The 12,147-nt window shown below is 46.0% G+C and overlaps 3 protein-coding genes across 5 annotated transcripts; 1 reads left to right on the top strand and 2 right to left on the bottom strand.

Moving 5' to 3' along the window:
* Positions 1-89: 89 nt before the first annotated feature.
* qsox2 (quiescin Q6 sulfhydryl oxidase 2) lies at positions 90-4,858 on the bottom strand. Its single transcript, XM_087791171.1, has 12 exons — positions 4,446-4,858; positions 4,189-4,289; positions 3,143-3,191; positions 2,972-3,077; positions 2,816-2,906; positions 2,608-2,753; positions 2,397-2,540; positions 2,203-2,332; positions 2,026-2,148; positions 1,806-1,956; positions 1,531-1,716; positions 90-921 (listed from the first exon to the last, which is right to left on the bottom strand). Exons 1-12 carry the CDS (start codon positions 4,678-4,680, stop codon positions 461-463), a joined length of 1,923 nt encoding a protein of 640 aa, XP_087647297.1. The 5' UTR covers positions 4,681-4,858; the 3' UTR covers positions 90-460.
* A 32-nt stretch (positions 4,859-4,890) lies between these two features.
* cfap77 (cilia and flagella associated protein 77) lies at positions 4,891-6,344 on the top strand. 2 transcript variants are annotated; one of them, XR_015711328.1, is made up of 7 exons: positions 4,891-5,033; positions 5,329-5,396; positions 5,490-5,589; positions 5,648-5,861; positions 5,964-6,035; positions 6,088-6,183; positions 6,243-6,344. XR_015711328.1 is itself a non-coding variant. In XM_087791207.1 (7 exons), exons 2-7 carry the CDS (start codon positions 5,334-5,336, stop codon positions 6,285-6,287), a joined length of 627 nt encoding a protein of 208 aa, XP_087647333.1. In that variant the 5' UTR covers positions 4,891-5,033; positions 5,329-5,333; the 3' UTR covers positions 6,288-6,344. The 2 variants fall into 2 exon arrangements, 1 of the variants encoding a protein (XP_087647333.1); XM_087791207.1 differs by having other exon boundaries at positions 5,927-6,035.
* On the bottom strand, positions 6,344-12,069 carry ddx31 (DEAD (Asp-Glu-Ala-Asp) box polypeptide 31). 2 transcript variants are annotated; one of them, XM_087791150.1, is made up of 21 exons: positions 12,008-12,069; positions 10,281-10,400; positions 10,128-10,208; positions 9,986-10,062; positions 9,838-9,913; positions 9,373-9,416; positions 9,239-9,309; positions 9,042-9,151; positions 8,931-8,972; positions 8,806-8,870; positions 8,619-8,738; positions 8,453-8,559; positions 8,204-8,397; positions 8,004-8,147; positions 7,891-7,950; positions 7,773-7,823; positions 7,575-7,714; positions 7,405-7,489; positions 6,848-6,959; positions 6,553-6,772; positions 6,344-6,493 (listed from the first exon to the last, which is right to left on the bottom strand). In XM_087791150.1, exons 2-21 carry the CDS (start codon positions 10,371-10,373, stop codon positions 6,367-6,369), a joined length of 2,019 nt encoding a protein of 672 aa, XP_087647276.1. In that variant the 5' UTR covers positions 10,374-10,400; positions 12,008-12,069; the 3' UTR covers positions 6,344-6,366. The 2 variants fall into 2 exon arrangements, with proteins under 2 accessions (XP_087647276.1, XP_087647284.1); XM_087791158.1 differs by having other exon boundaries at positions 10,128-10,205.
* Between the last annotated feature and the right edge of the window lie 78 nt (positions 12,070-12,147).

The following is a 12,147-nucleotide window of genomic DNA, read 5'->3' as shown; positions in this document are numbered from 1 at the left end:
AACCAAACAGGAATGTGGGGAAAACAGAGAAATATCATACGACATATTCTAATTCACCCCCAAAAAATAAGAAGCTTTTGAAATATGAAGAAAGTTCAGACAAAGGAATTTTATTTTGAAGTAAAAACTAGTTATCAGCTCTTTTGTGGAAAATTGTATTAAAGTTTTAATATTGTTTATCTTTATTTTGCCTCTGTGAGAATTGTTACGGACTTGAAGACTCATTTACAGCTCAGAAACCACGTGAAAACAAAACAAATATCCCTTCATCATCTGGTCTAAAGTTCCAACACAAGGTGTAAAGGAAGATCTTCTCCAGGATTGTGGGTTAAATCTTCCAACCCAGCGTTCCAAGTCACATCATGACATTTTATGACTTTATTTCTTCAAATGTACAAACACAACACTGACTGGTAAAAACGTTAGTCACTGAAATAAATACAGTCCAGGACCTCAAAGGTCAGAGGGGCAGGCGGGGTCGCCTCCACCGCCGAGACCTGACCCTGAAGAAGAAGAAGAGCAGGACGATGACAAGGCAGGAGGACACGTAGAGGACGACGCACAGACTCAAGTCCACGCTGGTGAAGCCCAGCAGCCACACGCCTGCACCCTTGCCCCCCCGACCCTCAGTGTCCGTCCTAAGTCCGGGTCCCGGCAGGCGCTTATCCCCAAGTGACCCTGTTCCGTCTTCAGGCTGAACAAGCTGCACCTTCCCGGGGTCTGGACGGGGGTCTTGGAGGCTCGGCGGGGTCAGCAAGTACTTGCGGGAGAGGTTAGAAGCTCCATAGTAGCGACGCAGGAACCCAAGGACCTGCTGGAGGTTCCACTCGTGGACCCCATCCTTCTCCTCGTGGCATGACGGACAGAGCGCGGTGCTGGGCCACGGCGCTTTAGGAAAGGAAGGGTCGTCACTGAGTGAACCTGGGGAGGAAGAAGATAGTATAGGGGGAGGTCAGAAGATCAGTGTGTATTCAAGTATATCAGTGCCATCACAATGTTAAAACTTCTTTATTGAAATGCTGTTGTAGTTTTGAGCATTGAATTATTATTTTAAAAATAATTTTAATAAACATTTGTGTACTACACTGTATGGTTTGATATTCTACTTTCAATAATTAAAAATACAATTTTAATTGTAATGACTTGTTGTCATGGGATCAGCTGTTTGTCGAATAATTGGATAAACATACGATCAAATAGCTCTGTCCTCTTTTGGTTTAGTCTGGTAGCACTATTATAACAATATATTTTTATACTAAATTAAAAGACTATGAATTTAAAAAATATTGAATTTATAAAGTGAATTTCTTAACTTTGGTAATTAATATATAAAACCATTATATTTGAAAACATAAAAAAAAGTTATTCAGTTATTTAAAAAAACAAAAACAATCAATACTTCAATATAATAATTATATAATAAAATTATTCCCCCAAAAATGAAATGCTTCAAAACATCCAAAATAAAAAATAAAATCAGAGTTTCCACTTTGAAATTCAACCATAATGGAACTCAGTCTCGAGGTTTACCGGCCAGGCGTGTGTTGACCAGGTTGTGTTGCTTCCACAGCCACAGCATTTGCTCTTCTTTGTTCTTGATCGTGTTCAGGCTTTCGGCCGCTGACTCAAAATGGCGACCGCACTCGCGACACCCGAAGAAGGTCCGGACGTAGCGGCGCATGACCTGTAGCACGGGAGCGCCGTCGACCTCCAGACCTGCACACAGCCCTCAGGTTAGACTGACATATTTATTTATTTTCCGTTGTTTATATTTTGAGTAAACATGACATAAACAAGCGTCTCACCCGTGTCGTCCAGCGCTGAAGGCACTGCATCGTTCTGGACAGTCAGGACGTGGAACAGCGTCCAAAGGGAGCACGGGTAACCACGGAGACCCGCCCTGCTGCCCTGGCACCCGACCCAGCGAAGCTCCGCCCCCAGAAACACCCCTGAGATCTGAAAAAACAGACTCATAAAACCGCTTCTGGAAAAACAAGTTGTACAAACAAGTCACGAATGTCTTACTCTCATCTTGTTGTCCACCAGGTCCAGAACCGCCTGGTACGGGATCCGCTGCAGCGGCAGACTGAGCAGCCAATCGGAGAGCGTCTCCAACAGCTTGGCCACGGCGCCACCACCTGGATACAACTGGACCCCAAAAATGAGACGCTGGTCCCGGGCAAGAGTTCCACACGTCCTTACCTTTGCCAATACCGTGACCAAGTCCTTGAACACTTTAAGCTCCTCCCCCTCCAGCGACTGACGTGCGGCCATTTCAACTCTCAGCAGGTAGTGAAGGCCGGAGTCCAGGTCCGCCAGATACACTCTGGATCTGCAGGGGTCGCCGGATCAGTTTCTGGCCACGCGGTGTCTACACAACGTGGGTCTTGGCTCACCTGTCGAACTCTCGCCAGGGTTGTGGGCTCGGTTCTGGACCCGGCGCCATCGTGTGTCCCCGTGCCGACGAGAGGGCGGAGCGCCGGTGGACACCGGGCAGCGAGCGCAGCGACGACGAAAAGAAGAACCTGAAGGGCTTCGGGCTGAAACGACCTTCAAGTTAGTCCACCTGTGCAGGTGTGGCTCGCCTCCTTTGCATCTCTGTCTCACCTGTGCAGGTGTGCGTGAGTGGCGTTGGGATGCAGCAGGTACACCGACGGAACACTTGTGATGTTTAGAACCTCCAGCAGGCGGCGGTCCGAGCTGAGCGCTCGCCGGATCTCAACGCCCGAGAACTGCAGCAGATCCAGGATCACCTGACACACACAAAGTGTGTGAGTCAAATGTGTGTGAGTCTGTGTGTGTCTCGAGGTCTCACCTCTCGACCGATGAACGAGCCCGGTTCTTCTACAAAGATGGCCGTGTAGCGATCCGATTTTTGACCCACAAGGGGAAGAAGCTCGACTGAACTACACACACAATCACAAAAGTTAGGAGGTTCTGAAACAGTTCTGATGGGTTCCTCGTCTGGCACCTGCTGGGCTCCAGGTCGGGAAAGTGTTCGGGTCGATCCAGTCCAGTGTGGTTCTGGACAAAATTAATCATCAAGCGACGGACCGACTGGACCTCCCTCTCTGTTCCTGTAGAAACAAGAGTAAGTGGGGAAGCGACAGGTTCCGTTGAGCAGACCAGAAGTGGACCTGACCTCGATAGATGATTCCTTGTTCTGTCTCGGGACGGTGAGCCCGGAAGTACTGGAGGGAAGGATCACGTGATGGATGAGTCAGAGTGTGTATATATACAGTAAGTAAGTAAGTAAGTCATTTTTATTTGTATAGCGCTTTTCCAGACCAGGGTCACAAAGCGCTTAAACAATCAAAACAATATTCAATAAAGTATATACTTTAAAGGTCAAGATAAAACTGATAACACAACAGGTGTTCCAGAAAATCAAGGAAAAGCCTGAACAAATAAAAACGTCTTAAGATGTTTCTTTAAGGAGTCAGTATACATGAGTGTATACACACCGTTTAGCGCATTTTGAACCTGGTCTAGGAAGGCACTTTACAAGTAACTAATACTTACTTTCCTACATGTGTGTTTTAAGAGGTTCATATGAATGCGTTTATGTATATTTATTTATATGACTTGTTGTGTGTACGTATGTATGCATGTATACGTGTGTAACTGTATATGTGTGTGTACATATTTGAGTTTTACGAGGTTTGTATGAGTGCGTTTATGTATATTTATTTATATGACTTGTTGTGTATGTATGCATGTATACGCGTGTAACTGTACATGTGTGTGTACATATTTGAGTTAAGAGGTTTGTATGAGTGTGTGTGTGTATGTATATTTATGTATATGACTTGTTGTGTGTACGTATGTATGCATGTATACGTGTGTAACTGTACATGTCAGTTTACATATTTGAGTTTTAAGAGGTTTGTATGAGTGTGTTTATGTATATTTATTTATATGACTTGTTGTGTGTACGTATGTATGCATGTATACGTGTGTAACTGTACATGTGTGTACATAAGTGTGTTTTAAGAGGTTCATATGAGTGTGTTTATGTATATTTATTTATATGACTTGTGTGTACGTATGTATGCATGTATACGTGTGTTACTATACATGTGTGTACATATTTGAGTTTTAAGAGGTTTATAGGAGTGTGTGTATGTATATTTATTTACATGACTTGTTGTATGTATTTTTATGCATTTGTTTGTGTTTGTTTATCACCTTAAAAGTTGGGTAGAACTTGATTCCAAACTCTTTACAAACATCAAAGTTCTCCTCCTGGGCACAGTCCAGAACCGCCACTTGGATCACAGGTTGCCAGTCTAAAGGACAGAGAGAGACAAAAAGTCTTGAGCGGAACCAGCGACTCTGAATGGACCAGCTGTCGCAGACCGGGGGACACAAAGAGTCTGGCTCTCCCTGCCCCTCCCCCAGAAACTTTTGGTTCGCGAGTATACTTTAAAAAATGGACCTGGTACCTTTAATGTCGTGGGCCAGAGCCTTCCAGGTGCCGGAGTACTGGATGCAGTGTCCGCACCAGGACGAGTAGAACTGGACCAGCCAGGCGCAGGACGAGTTGGTGACAGAGGTCCGGACGCTGCGGCTGCTGAGGATCACCAGCGGGTCCTCCTCCGTGTACAGCCGAGCCGCCGAACCCTCGGAGCCGCGGACCAGACTCAGAACTACAACAGAGCTCAGCCAGAACCGGTACATCGCTGTGAGCGCCCACGCGGAGTCGACTACCCGATCGCCCCAAAAACCCGGATCTGGACCAGCGGTAGATCACAACACAAGCGTTGACGCGTCTTTCAATGAAGCACTTCCGGACCCGACAGAACCGGAAGTACTAACTCTAGGAAATTATATGTTTGGTTTCCATGGAGACCACCGGACAGTGAGCAGGAGCGACATACGTGTCGACATTGGACCTGTATTACGTTTGCTCTTGGTGAAAAAAAAATGAAGAAATTCTCTGACATCACATGTCTGTGACGTCATTGTGGTGGGAAGTTTTTTTTTCGCTGACTACAACCCGGGAGAGGGCGCTCGTTCCTTGAAGATAACTGGTAAAAAAAAAGAAAAAGTACATGCTTTTGGAGGTTCACAAATAAAAGTTATATAAATCTTGTTTGAAATTATCTTAAACATTCTCTGCGTTCGAAGCCACCTGCTGTTGTCAGCAGTCGTTACCATGGTAACGGTGGTCTTAGTTAATTTGTTACCATGGCGATGAGTGTCTGTGTGACGTTTGTGGGTCCATGAGTTGTTTTCAGATGTCGCGATATTGTTTTTAAAGCGGATTCATGAATTCAAAGGCCGATCTCCAAGACAACAGGTCACATGATGACAAACTGTTTCCAGGTGAGATGACGTCACCGAGGTTAGGCGTGGTCAGAGAGTCCATGCTGACCAGACCTTCGCTTATTAAGGTGATGATGAAGATGATGATTGTGATAATGGTGGTGTTTGATAAAGATGATGATGGTGATGATAACAATTAATGTCATCATCTGTGGTTCAAGGCTCCTCTGGGTCAAGCCCGGTCCAGAGGTCTCAGTGTTCCGGGTCCAGACTTCACGTTCGGGTCCAACCACATGTCCCGGGGTGAAGGCGTGGCTGAAGGTGAGGATGAGATGGGTTTCGACAAATGTGCCATGATTGACAGACGGTTCTGGTTAAGCCCTTTCCAGCTGGAGGGTCCAGAACCCTCAGAGACCCACAGCCGTGCCCTCAAAGGTTTTGGACTTTGTTTCTCTGAACCGGGACGCCGTGAGGTCTGGTTTGGTGACCTCAAAGGATCGTCCCAACCCAAGACCATCGGGCCGGTCCAGACAAAACCACAAGACCAGCCGAGCTATCGTGGCCCCAGACATGACATTTGGAACCAAGACCAGGTGAGAGATCCCATCGTGGTGCAGGTTGACCAGAGTCCCGATGATGTCATCTATATACTCGCTAGACCTTCGTCACCCATGGCAGACTTGTTGTCACACCAGTACGCTCAACGCTGGAGGGACCAGCAGCTGGACAATAAACCACGTGACCCACGACCCGGAGACCCACGCATGGTGAGAGGATGATCATGTGACACACCTCACTCTCTAACAGTCGTGCTTGTAGCCGCCCTTTATTCCAGAGACCCGGACAACCCTGCTGAGGAAGAGTGCAGCACTCCAACCTACACACACCTCCGTCACAACGACTCCAGGACGTGAGGTGATTCTCACACACACACCCTTCCTTTCAGACACACATTCACACTGGCTGTATTTCAGGTCCCTCCATCTCTTCAGACCTTCAGGAAGTCCCGGTCCAGGTGAACTTCAGTGACATCATGACTGACGAGTCAAAACATGATTAAACACGTGTTCTCCTTCCACTTTCATTTTTTTATTCAAACTATGACTCGTCGCTAACATAATCAGGCATCGGTTGCGTCTTCTTTTTCCGCCTCTTGGCTCCGCCCTCCAGGCCGCTGGAGAACTCTGACCGCAGCAGCTGCATGTCACGCCGCTTCCCCGTCGCCCTGGCAACCAAACGCGTTAGCACGCTAGCATCAGACACCTTCGTCGACGGTCCACTCACTTGGTCTCCGTGCGCTTCTGTGTCCGGCCCGTGTTCGGAGCCGCTCGACTCTTGTCGTTCTTCCGTCCGGGCTGGTGCTGGCCGGCGGCGCTGAGGCCCGTGGGCGCGTCCCTGAGGCCGAAGCTCTTGGCGCAGTGGCCCAGGTGCAGCGCCCGGATGTGGAAGCAGGTCCGAAGGTGCGGGGGGTACGTGGAGTAGGCCCGCAGGAAGGATTGCAGCGCTGTCACGACATTAAAATGATTACCTCATCCTCCATTTTGATGGGATTGTCAGGGAAAGTTCAAAGGTCAGTCACCTTTCTTGGCTGCCGTCAACGTTTCCTCGGACGAGTGGACATAGTTTTCAAAGTTTGTCTGAAGGACCGTCGCCCGCTCCTTCTTCTCCTGCTCCAGAGCTGCTGCTGAACTCTGACATACATAAACACACGATATAAGTACATAAAAGGTCAAATACAAAAACACATAAATAAATATATACAGTATATACACATTTACACACAATATTAGTATATAAAAGGTAAAATACAAACACACATAAATAAATAATAATACATTTTATGTATGTATATATATATATATATATACATACATACATACATATTTACACACAATATATAAATGCGAAAATAAATAAATATATTTAAACACTATATAAATGCATGTATTCAAGGTATTTTATAAACACACATACACATATACACATATACAAATATACACACACAGACACACAAAAAACATATAAATATAATTAAACCCAGACTAATTTGCCGCATGCACAACAAAACTAAAATATTGTTATAAAAGTATACATATATAGTATTAAGAGCCCACAAGAAACCCAGAACTCTCTCACCTTGCTGTGGTACTTGCCACGCCCCCTATAGGTGTCATCCCGCATCAGGCTGCTCAGGATGTCGGACATCTTCACCTCCGTCAGGCTGGAACACAAACACACAACCCAGTTTTCAACATGTTATACCTTCAAGTGTGTGTGTGTTAGTCATTTCCGCGTCAGTGACTGACCTGATGCTGTGCTTGGCGAGCTCCGAGAGGAAGTTGGTCTCCTCCGGGGTCAAGAAGAGAAGGCTACTTCCTGTTCCTCCGATACGAGCTGTCCGGCCCACGCGGTGCACGTAGTCCACGGCCGCCATGGGAGGAGTAAACTGCACACACACAGCTGTCAGTCAACAGCTCAAGGATGACTCAGCAGTTCTGGCTCACCTGGACAATCCATGTGACCTGAGGCAGGTGAAGTCCTCGCGCAGCCACATCCTGCAGGAGGAAACAGAGAGGTCAACCCCAGGTGCTCCTCGTCTCCATGGCGACGGATTTTACTCACAGTGCAGATCAGAACTCCGGAGCTTGCCGAGCGGAACCGCTGATACACGTCAGAGCGTTCCTGCAGCACAGATGAGGTCAGATCGGGCTGATGCCGATGCCGCCAAAACTCACCCCTTGCTTCATGTTGCCGTGGAGACGCAAGAACTCCAGCGGCGGCTTCTGATTGGTCATAAGGACGGTGCTCAAGAGCTGGTGCAGGAAGTCCACGACCTCGCAGCTGGAGACGAACACGATGACTTTGTTGTCCTGTGAAAACTGAACCGGAACCACTCAGACCAGGACCTCTCATTCACTCAGGCTAATTCACTCACCTTGCACTTGTCCAGGATGAAGGCGGCCAGAACCACCAGGCGGACCTTGCTCGGAACCACGACCACCAACTGACTCAGCTCTTCTGGTACCGCAAAGCCGGAACTGGAGTCCGAGGTCACGGTTGACTCGGTTGGATGAGACATGTTAATGTTGACCGGGTCAGCCAGACAGACGTCCACCAGCCGGGTCACACCTGCGACACACGGTCAGTGAAGAGAACGACCAGAAGGTGGCGCTGCACACAGTACCTTGAGTGAGCGTGGCAGACAGAAGCACGTTCTGTCGGGCCGGTCCGTTTTCATTCAGACTGTTCAGGATGACGGTCAGATCTTTCTCGAAGCCCAGATCCAGGATGCTGCACACAGACACAGTCAGACAAATACACATAGAAACACATGGACGGAGGTGTGGTACCGGTCCGCCTCGTCCAGAACCAGCCAGCGGACGCCGCAGAAGCTGACGTTGAGGGTGTGTTCGATGTGGTCCACGAGACGTCCCGGCGTCGACACCAGGATGTTGATGCCTTTACGGATCCTGAGACCAGAAAAATAATTCAGAGCGATGCGACACGTGGTGTCGTCCCGAAGGGGGCGTGGCCTACCGTGCTTTCTCCGCCTTCCTCTTCTCTCCTCCCATCAGTACTCCAGGAACGATCCAAGTGAAGGGCTGAAACCACACGGGAGTCAGTAACACAACAACTACACAAGTGAGACGGACAGTCTTCACCTTCAGAAGCTTCTGGAATGTCTGGAAGGTCTGCAGAGCCAACTGATGGACGGAAACAAAGACAATAAAATCCTGGCTTCAAGTTGAGCCAGGGGGGGGGGCAGCACAAACCTCTCTTGTGGGGACGATGACGAGAGCCAGGGGCCCGTCTGAGCGCTGGATCTTTGGCTGGACCTCCTGCAGCTTTTGGACCAGAGGAATCGCATAGCACAACGTTTTACCTGCGATGAAGACACAGAGCACATCAACATGTGATACTGGGTCAGTACCGGGTGGGACGACGACGACAGGTGTGACCTGCTGCTCACCTGAGCCGGTCTGGGACCGAACCACAGCATCTCGCCCTGACAGAAGAGGTGGTATAGTCTCCTTCTGAACACTGAGCACAAACACAAACATGTAACACCTTTATAATAATGAGTGTGTGTGTTTCTTAACAAACCTTGTAAGCGTGGAAACATTCAGAACTTTATTCAATGTCGCAACCTAAAGAAGATGAGAAGACAAAGAAATGAGATGCATGTCTGTGCATGTGTGTGTTTCTGTGCAAGTGAGAAAAGGACTGTCCACAAAAATACAAAATCAACCTCACCTGTACAAGTTCTGTGTCGAACGGTTCTTTCAACATAAACATAAGTTGACGCCATTTTTTTTAAGAAGTAAAAAATATGGATCCATGAGGAAAAGGTTTTTGTGTAAACATCGCTGTATTTCCCCCCACAATATTCAAAACACCACTCTATTGATTGAATTGCTTTGGGGTTTGTTTTTTTATAATAAGCATTTACATGCAAATATTCACAGATTTTGTTCATTATTATATAGCAATTAAACTTCTGTGAACAGGGCATGCGTGCGTGTGCGTGTGCGTGTGCGTGTGCGTGTGTGTGTGTGTGCGACCTCGTACCAGGTGAGGATGGATGTTTAGGTCCGAGAAAGAGTCGGAGGAGAAAATCTTCTCCGTGACTTGAGAAACTTCAGGTCTAAAGGATGAGACATCATCAGGAAAAAGAGTAGATCATAGACAGTGTGTGTGTTTGTGTTTGTTTGTGTACCTGCTGATGTCGGGGATATCTGGGTTGTTCTTGAACAGTGAGGAGGTCTTGATGGTGTCACTCTTCTTCCTGTCATTCTACAGATACAAACATAATGAGTTGACATAATTATATTAGTCTGTGTTTATTGGGTTTAAATTACTTTGTTATCAGCTCCAGGTTTCTCTTCCTTCTTCTGTTTGACTACAGGCTCCTCCTTGGTTGGGCTCCGCTTTCTCTTCTTCTGCAAGTCATGCAGCCATCAGTCAGCTGGTAAAAAAAAAATCCTTGGAAGTGAGCGGAGCCTGTTGCTCACCTGACTCCATCGCTCCTGTGGTCGTGAAGGTCGTGTTTCAGGTGGAGAGATGGTGATATTCAGACACAGCTGCTGGTCTTCTGATGACATCATCAAGTGTCGTCGGCTGCAGTTTCACTCCTGTGTTATTACAATCACAGTTATGTGGTTAGAGCGCCACCAGCAGGGGAGTGAGATCAGGACTGTGATGGTCCCGGAGACATGGAAAAACGGTTCTGGTCCAGATGGAACATTTTAACTCCAAATCTTTAAAACTAATGTGACATCCTCTATTTTGTCATGTGTTGCGTTGAATGTTTTTATGTTGCCGTCATGTTGGCATCATTGACACCATCGACGCCTCTCATACAAATGATGGTTACAAAATATATAATATAGGGCTGTGCAGTATAACAGTTCCTACCGAAAATCAAACATACATTTCTATTGTGAGGTGCAATTCTTCTATACTGCTATATCAGTGGTTCCATGTCTGTGGTTTGTTGGCTTCATACGTTTAGACGCGGAACAATGTTTTTCTAATGTGGCAGCAAGCGGTGGCAACACAAGCCATTGCTTCAACACCTGAGGTGACAACACTGTTTGTAGTATCAATTAAAAAAATTAAATCTGCTGCCGAACCACCCACAACTCCATCTTCAGAGAGCACTTAAATGTTGAATTTAATGTACCTAGTAGTTGAGTTTTTTTTAGATTGTATTTCTGGTTGACACATTTAATATGTGATTTTATTATGTGACATTATCACATTGCTTTTTTAGACATTTACTGCCACCATTGCTGAGAATCGAGTTAAATCCTTCAGTAGTACCGAGTATCGAACCATGCATCGTCTCTCATCGCCCCAGTGAGTTTTGGTACCCAAGAGTGATCCAACTTAATAATGTGTGGAAAGACATTGAACATCAGATTAATTTCAAACTTGTGGAACTTTACTGAAGCGGAAAAATTATGTATAATTGTATTTTATTTTGTTAGAATTCATCTCATAAAATTGGCATTGGAAACTCCTTGTTAGCTTTTGACACCTCTTCCACAACCATGGCTTTCCATTCCCTCTTTAATAGATATTAAATATTATACTTTAAACCTTTGTCACTTTTTACCATATTAGATTCTTAAAGATGTCCTGACCTGGACTGGCATCATCGCAACATTTGTTGTTGATATATAAGACACACACTACATTTACATATTTAAACATATATACATATATTATTAATATTTTCTGGGACATCTGCAGTTTCACAATACTTGCCTTTATGAATGACATATTTCCTGGATAATGTCTCCTTATTTAGTGTCTTCATTTTTAATTAAATGGTTTACTCTCTGGGTGCACATGTTTTATTTCACTCAGGTCAAGAAGTAGCGACGCCTGCTGTTGTCATGGTGAATGTGATCTGAGATCAATCGATGATGTCTTTTTCTATCATGCACAATATCCAGAGGAAGTCACTTTAACTTCTTCTTTGACCTGTTTTCTAAAACCACTAAACTCCGGGTACAAGTGTTGGTCAACCCTCAGTTCCGCTTTGACGCAGGGTTTGTTTTGCTTCTGAACAGAAAAGCTAACAGTTAGCACAGCAGCTAACTCGCTTTAAGCTTGACGTTTAAAACCCTCTTACGTAAATAACGCCACAAACTACAAACTTTCACACGTAATAATAACGAAGCGCAGTTTTAACGCAAGTTAACACTGACTACACACACATGTGGACACTCACCAGCTCGTGAACAACACGCTGCTTTTTGGAAATCGTCTGAGTGACGTCATAGCGGCCCGCCCTCGCAGACATGCGCAGATGGTGTCAGTCAGAATCGTCAACCAAACTTTGAAACTTTTTTTTTTTTACTCATTTATTTA

This window comes from Callionymus lyra, chromosome 1, assembly GCF_982586985.1.
Source record: "Callionymus lyra chromosome 1, fCalLyr1.hap1.1, whole genome shotgun sequence".
Classification (NCBI taxonomy): domain Eukaryota; kingdom Metazoa; phylum Chordata; class Actinopteri; order Syngnathiformes; family Callionymidae; genus Callionymus; species Callionymus lyra.
The sequence above is the reverse complement of the archived record's forward strand: the minus strand, read 5'-3'. Positions and strand labels throughout refer to the sequence as shown.

Excerpts from the sequence above, each read along its gene's own strand:
- qsox2 (XM_087791171.1), bottom strand. The coding sequence starts at position 4,680 with ATGTACCGGTTCTGGCTGAGCTCTGTTGTAGTTCTGAGTCTGGTCCGC. Across the intron at positions 3,192-4,188 it reads AGTTCTACCCAACTTTTAAG|TACTTCCGGGCTCACCGTCC; the intron begins GTGATAAACAAA and ends CCTTCCCTCCAG. Across the intron at positions 1,717-1,805 it reads TTCAGCGCTGGACGACACGG|GTCTGGAGGTCGACGGCGCT; the intron begins GTGAGACGCTTG and ends GGCTGTGTGCAG.
- cfap77 (XM_087791207.1), top strand. The coding sequence starts at position 5,334 with ATGACGTCACCGAGGTTAGGCGTGGTCAGAGAGTCCATGCTGACCAGA. Across the intron at positions 5,862-5,926 it reads ACATTTGGAACCAAGACCAG|ACCTTCGTCACCCATGGCAG; the intron begins GTGAGAGATCCC and ends TATACTCGCTAG. Across the intron at positions 6,184-6,242 it reads CAACGACTCCAGGACGTGAG|GTCCCTCCATCTCTTCAGAC; the intron begins GTGATTCTCACA and ends GCTGTATTTCAG.
- ddx31 (XM_087791150.1), bottom strand. The coding sequence starts at position 10,373 with ATGATGTCATCAGAAGACCAGCAGCTGTGTCTGAATATCACCATCTCT. Across the intron at positions 9,152-9,238 it reads TCGGTCCCAGACCGGCTCAG|GTAAAACGTTGTGCTATGCG; the intron begins GTGAGCAGCAGG and ends TCTTCATCGCAG. Across the intron at positions 8,739-8,805 it reads AGGAAGGCGGAGAAAGCACG|GATCCGTAAAGGCATCAACA; the intron begins GTAGGCCACGCC and ends TTCTGGTCTCAG.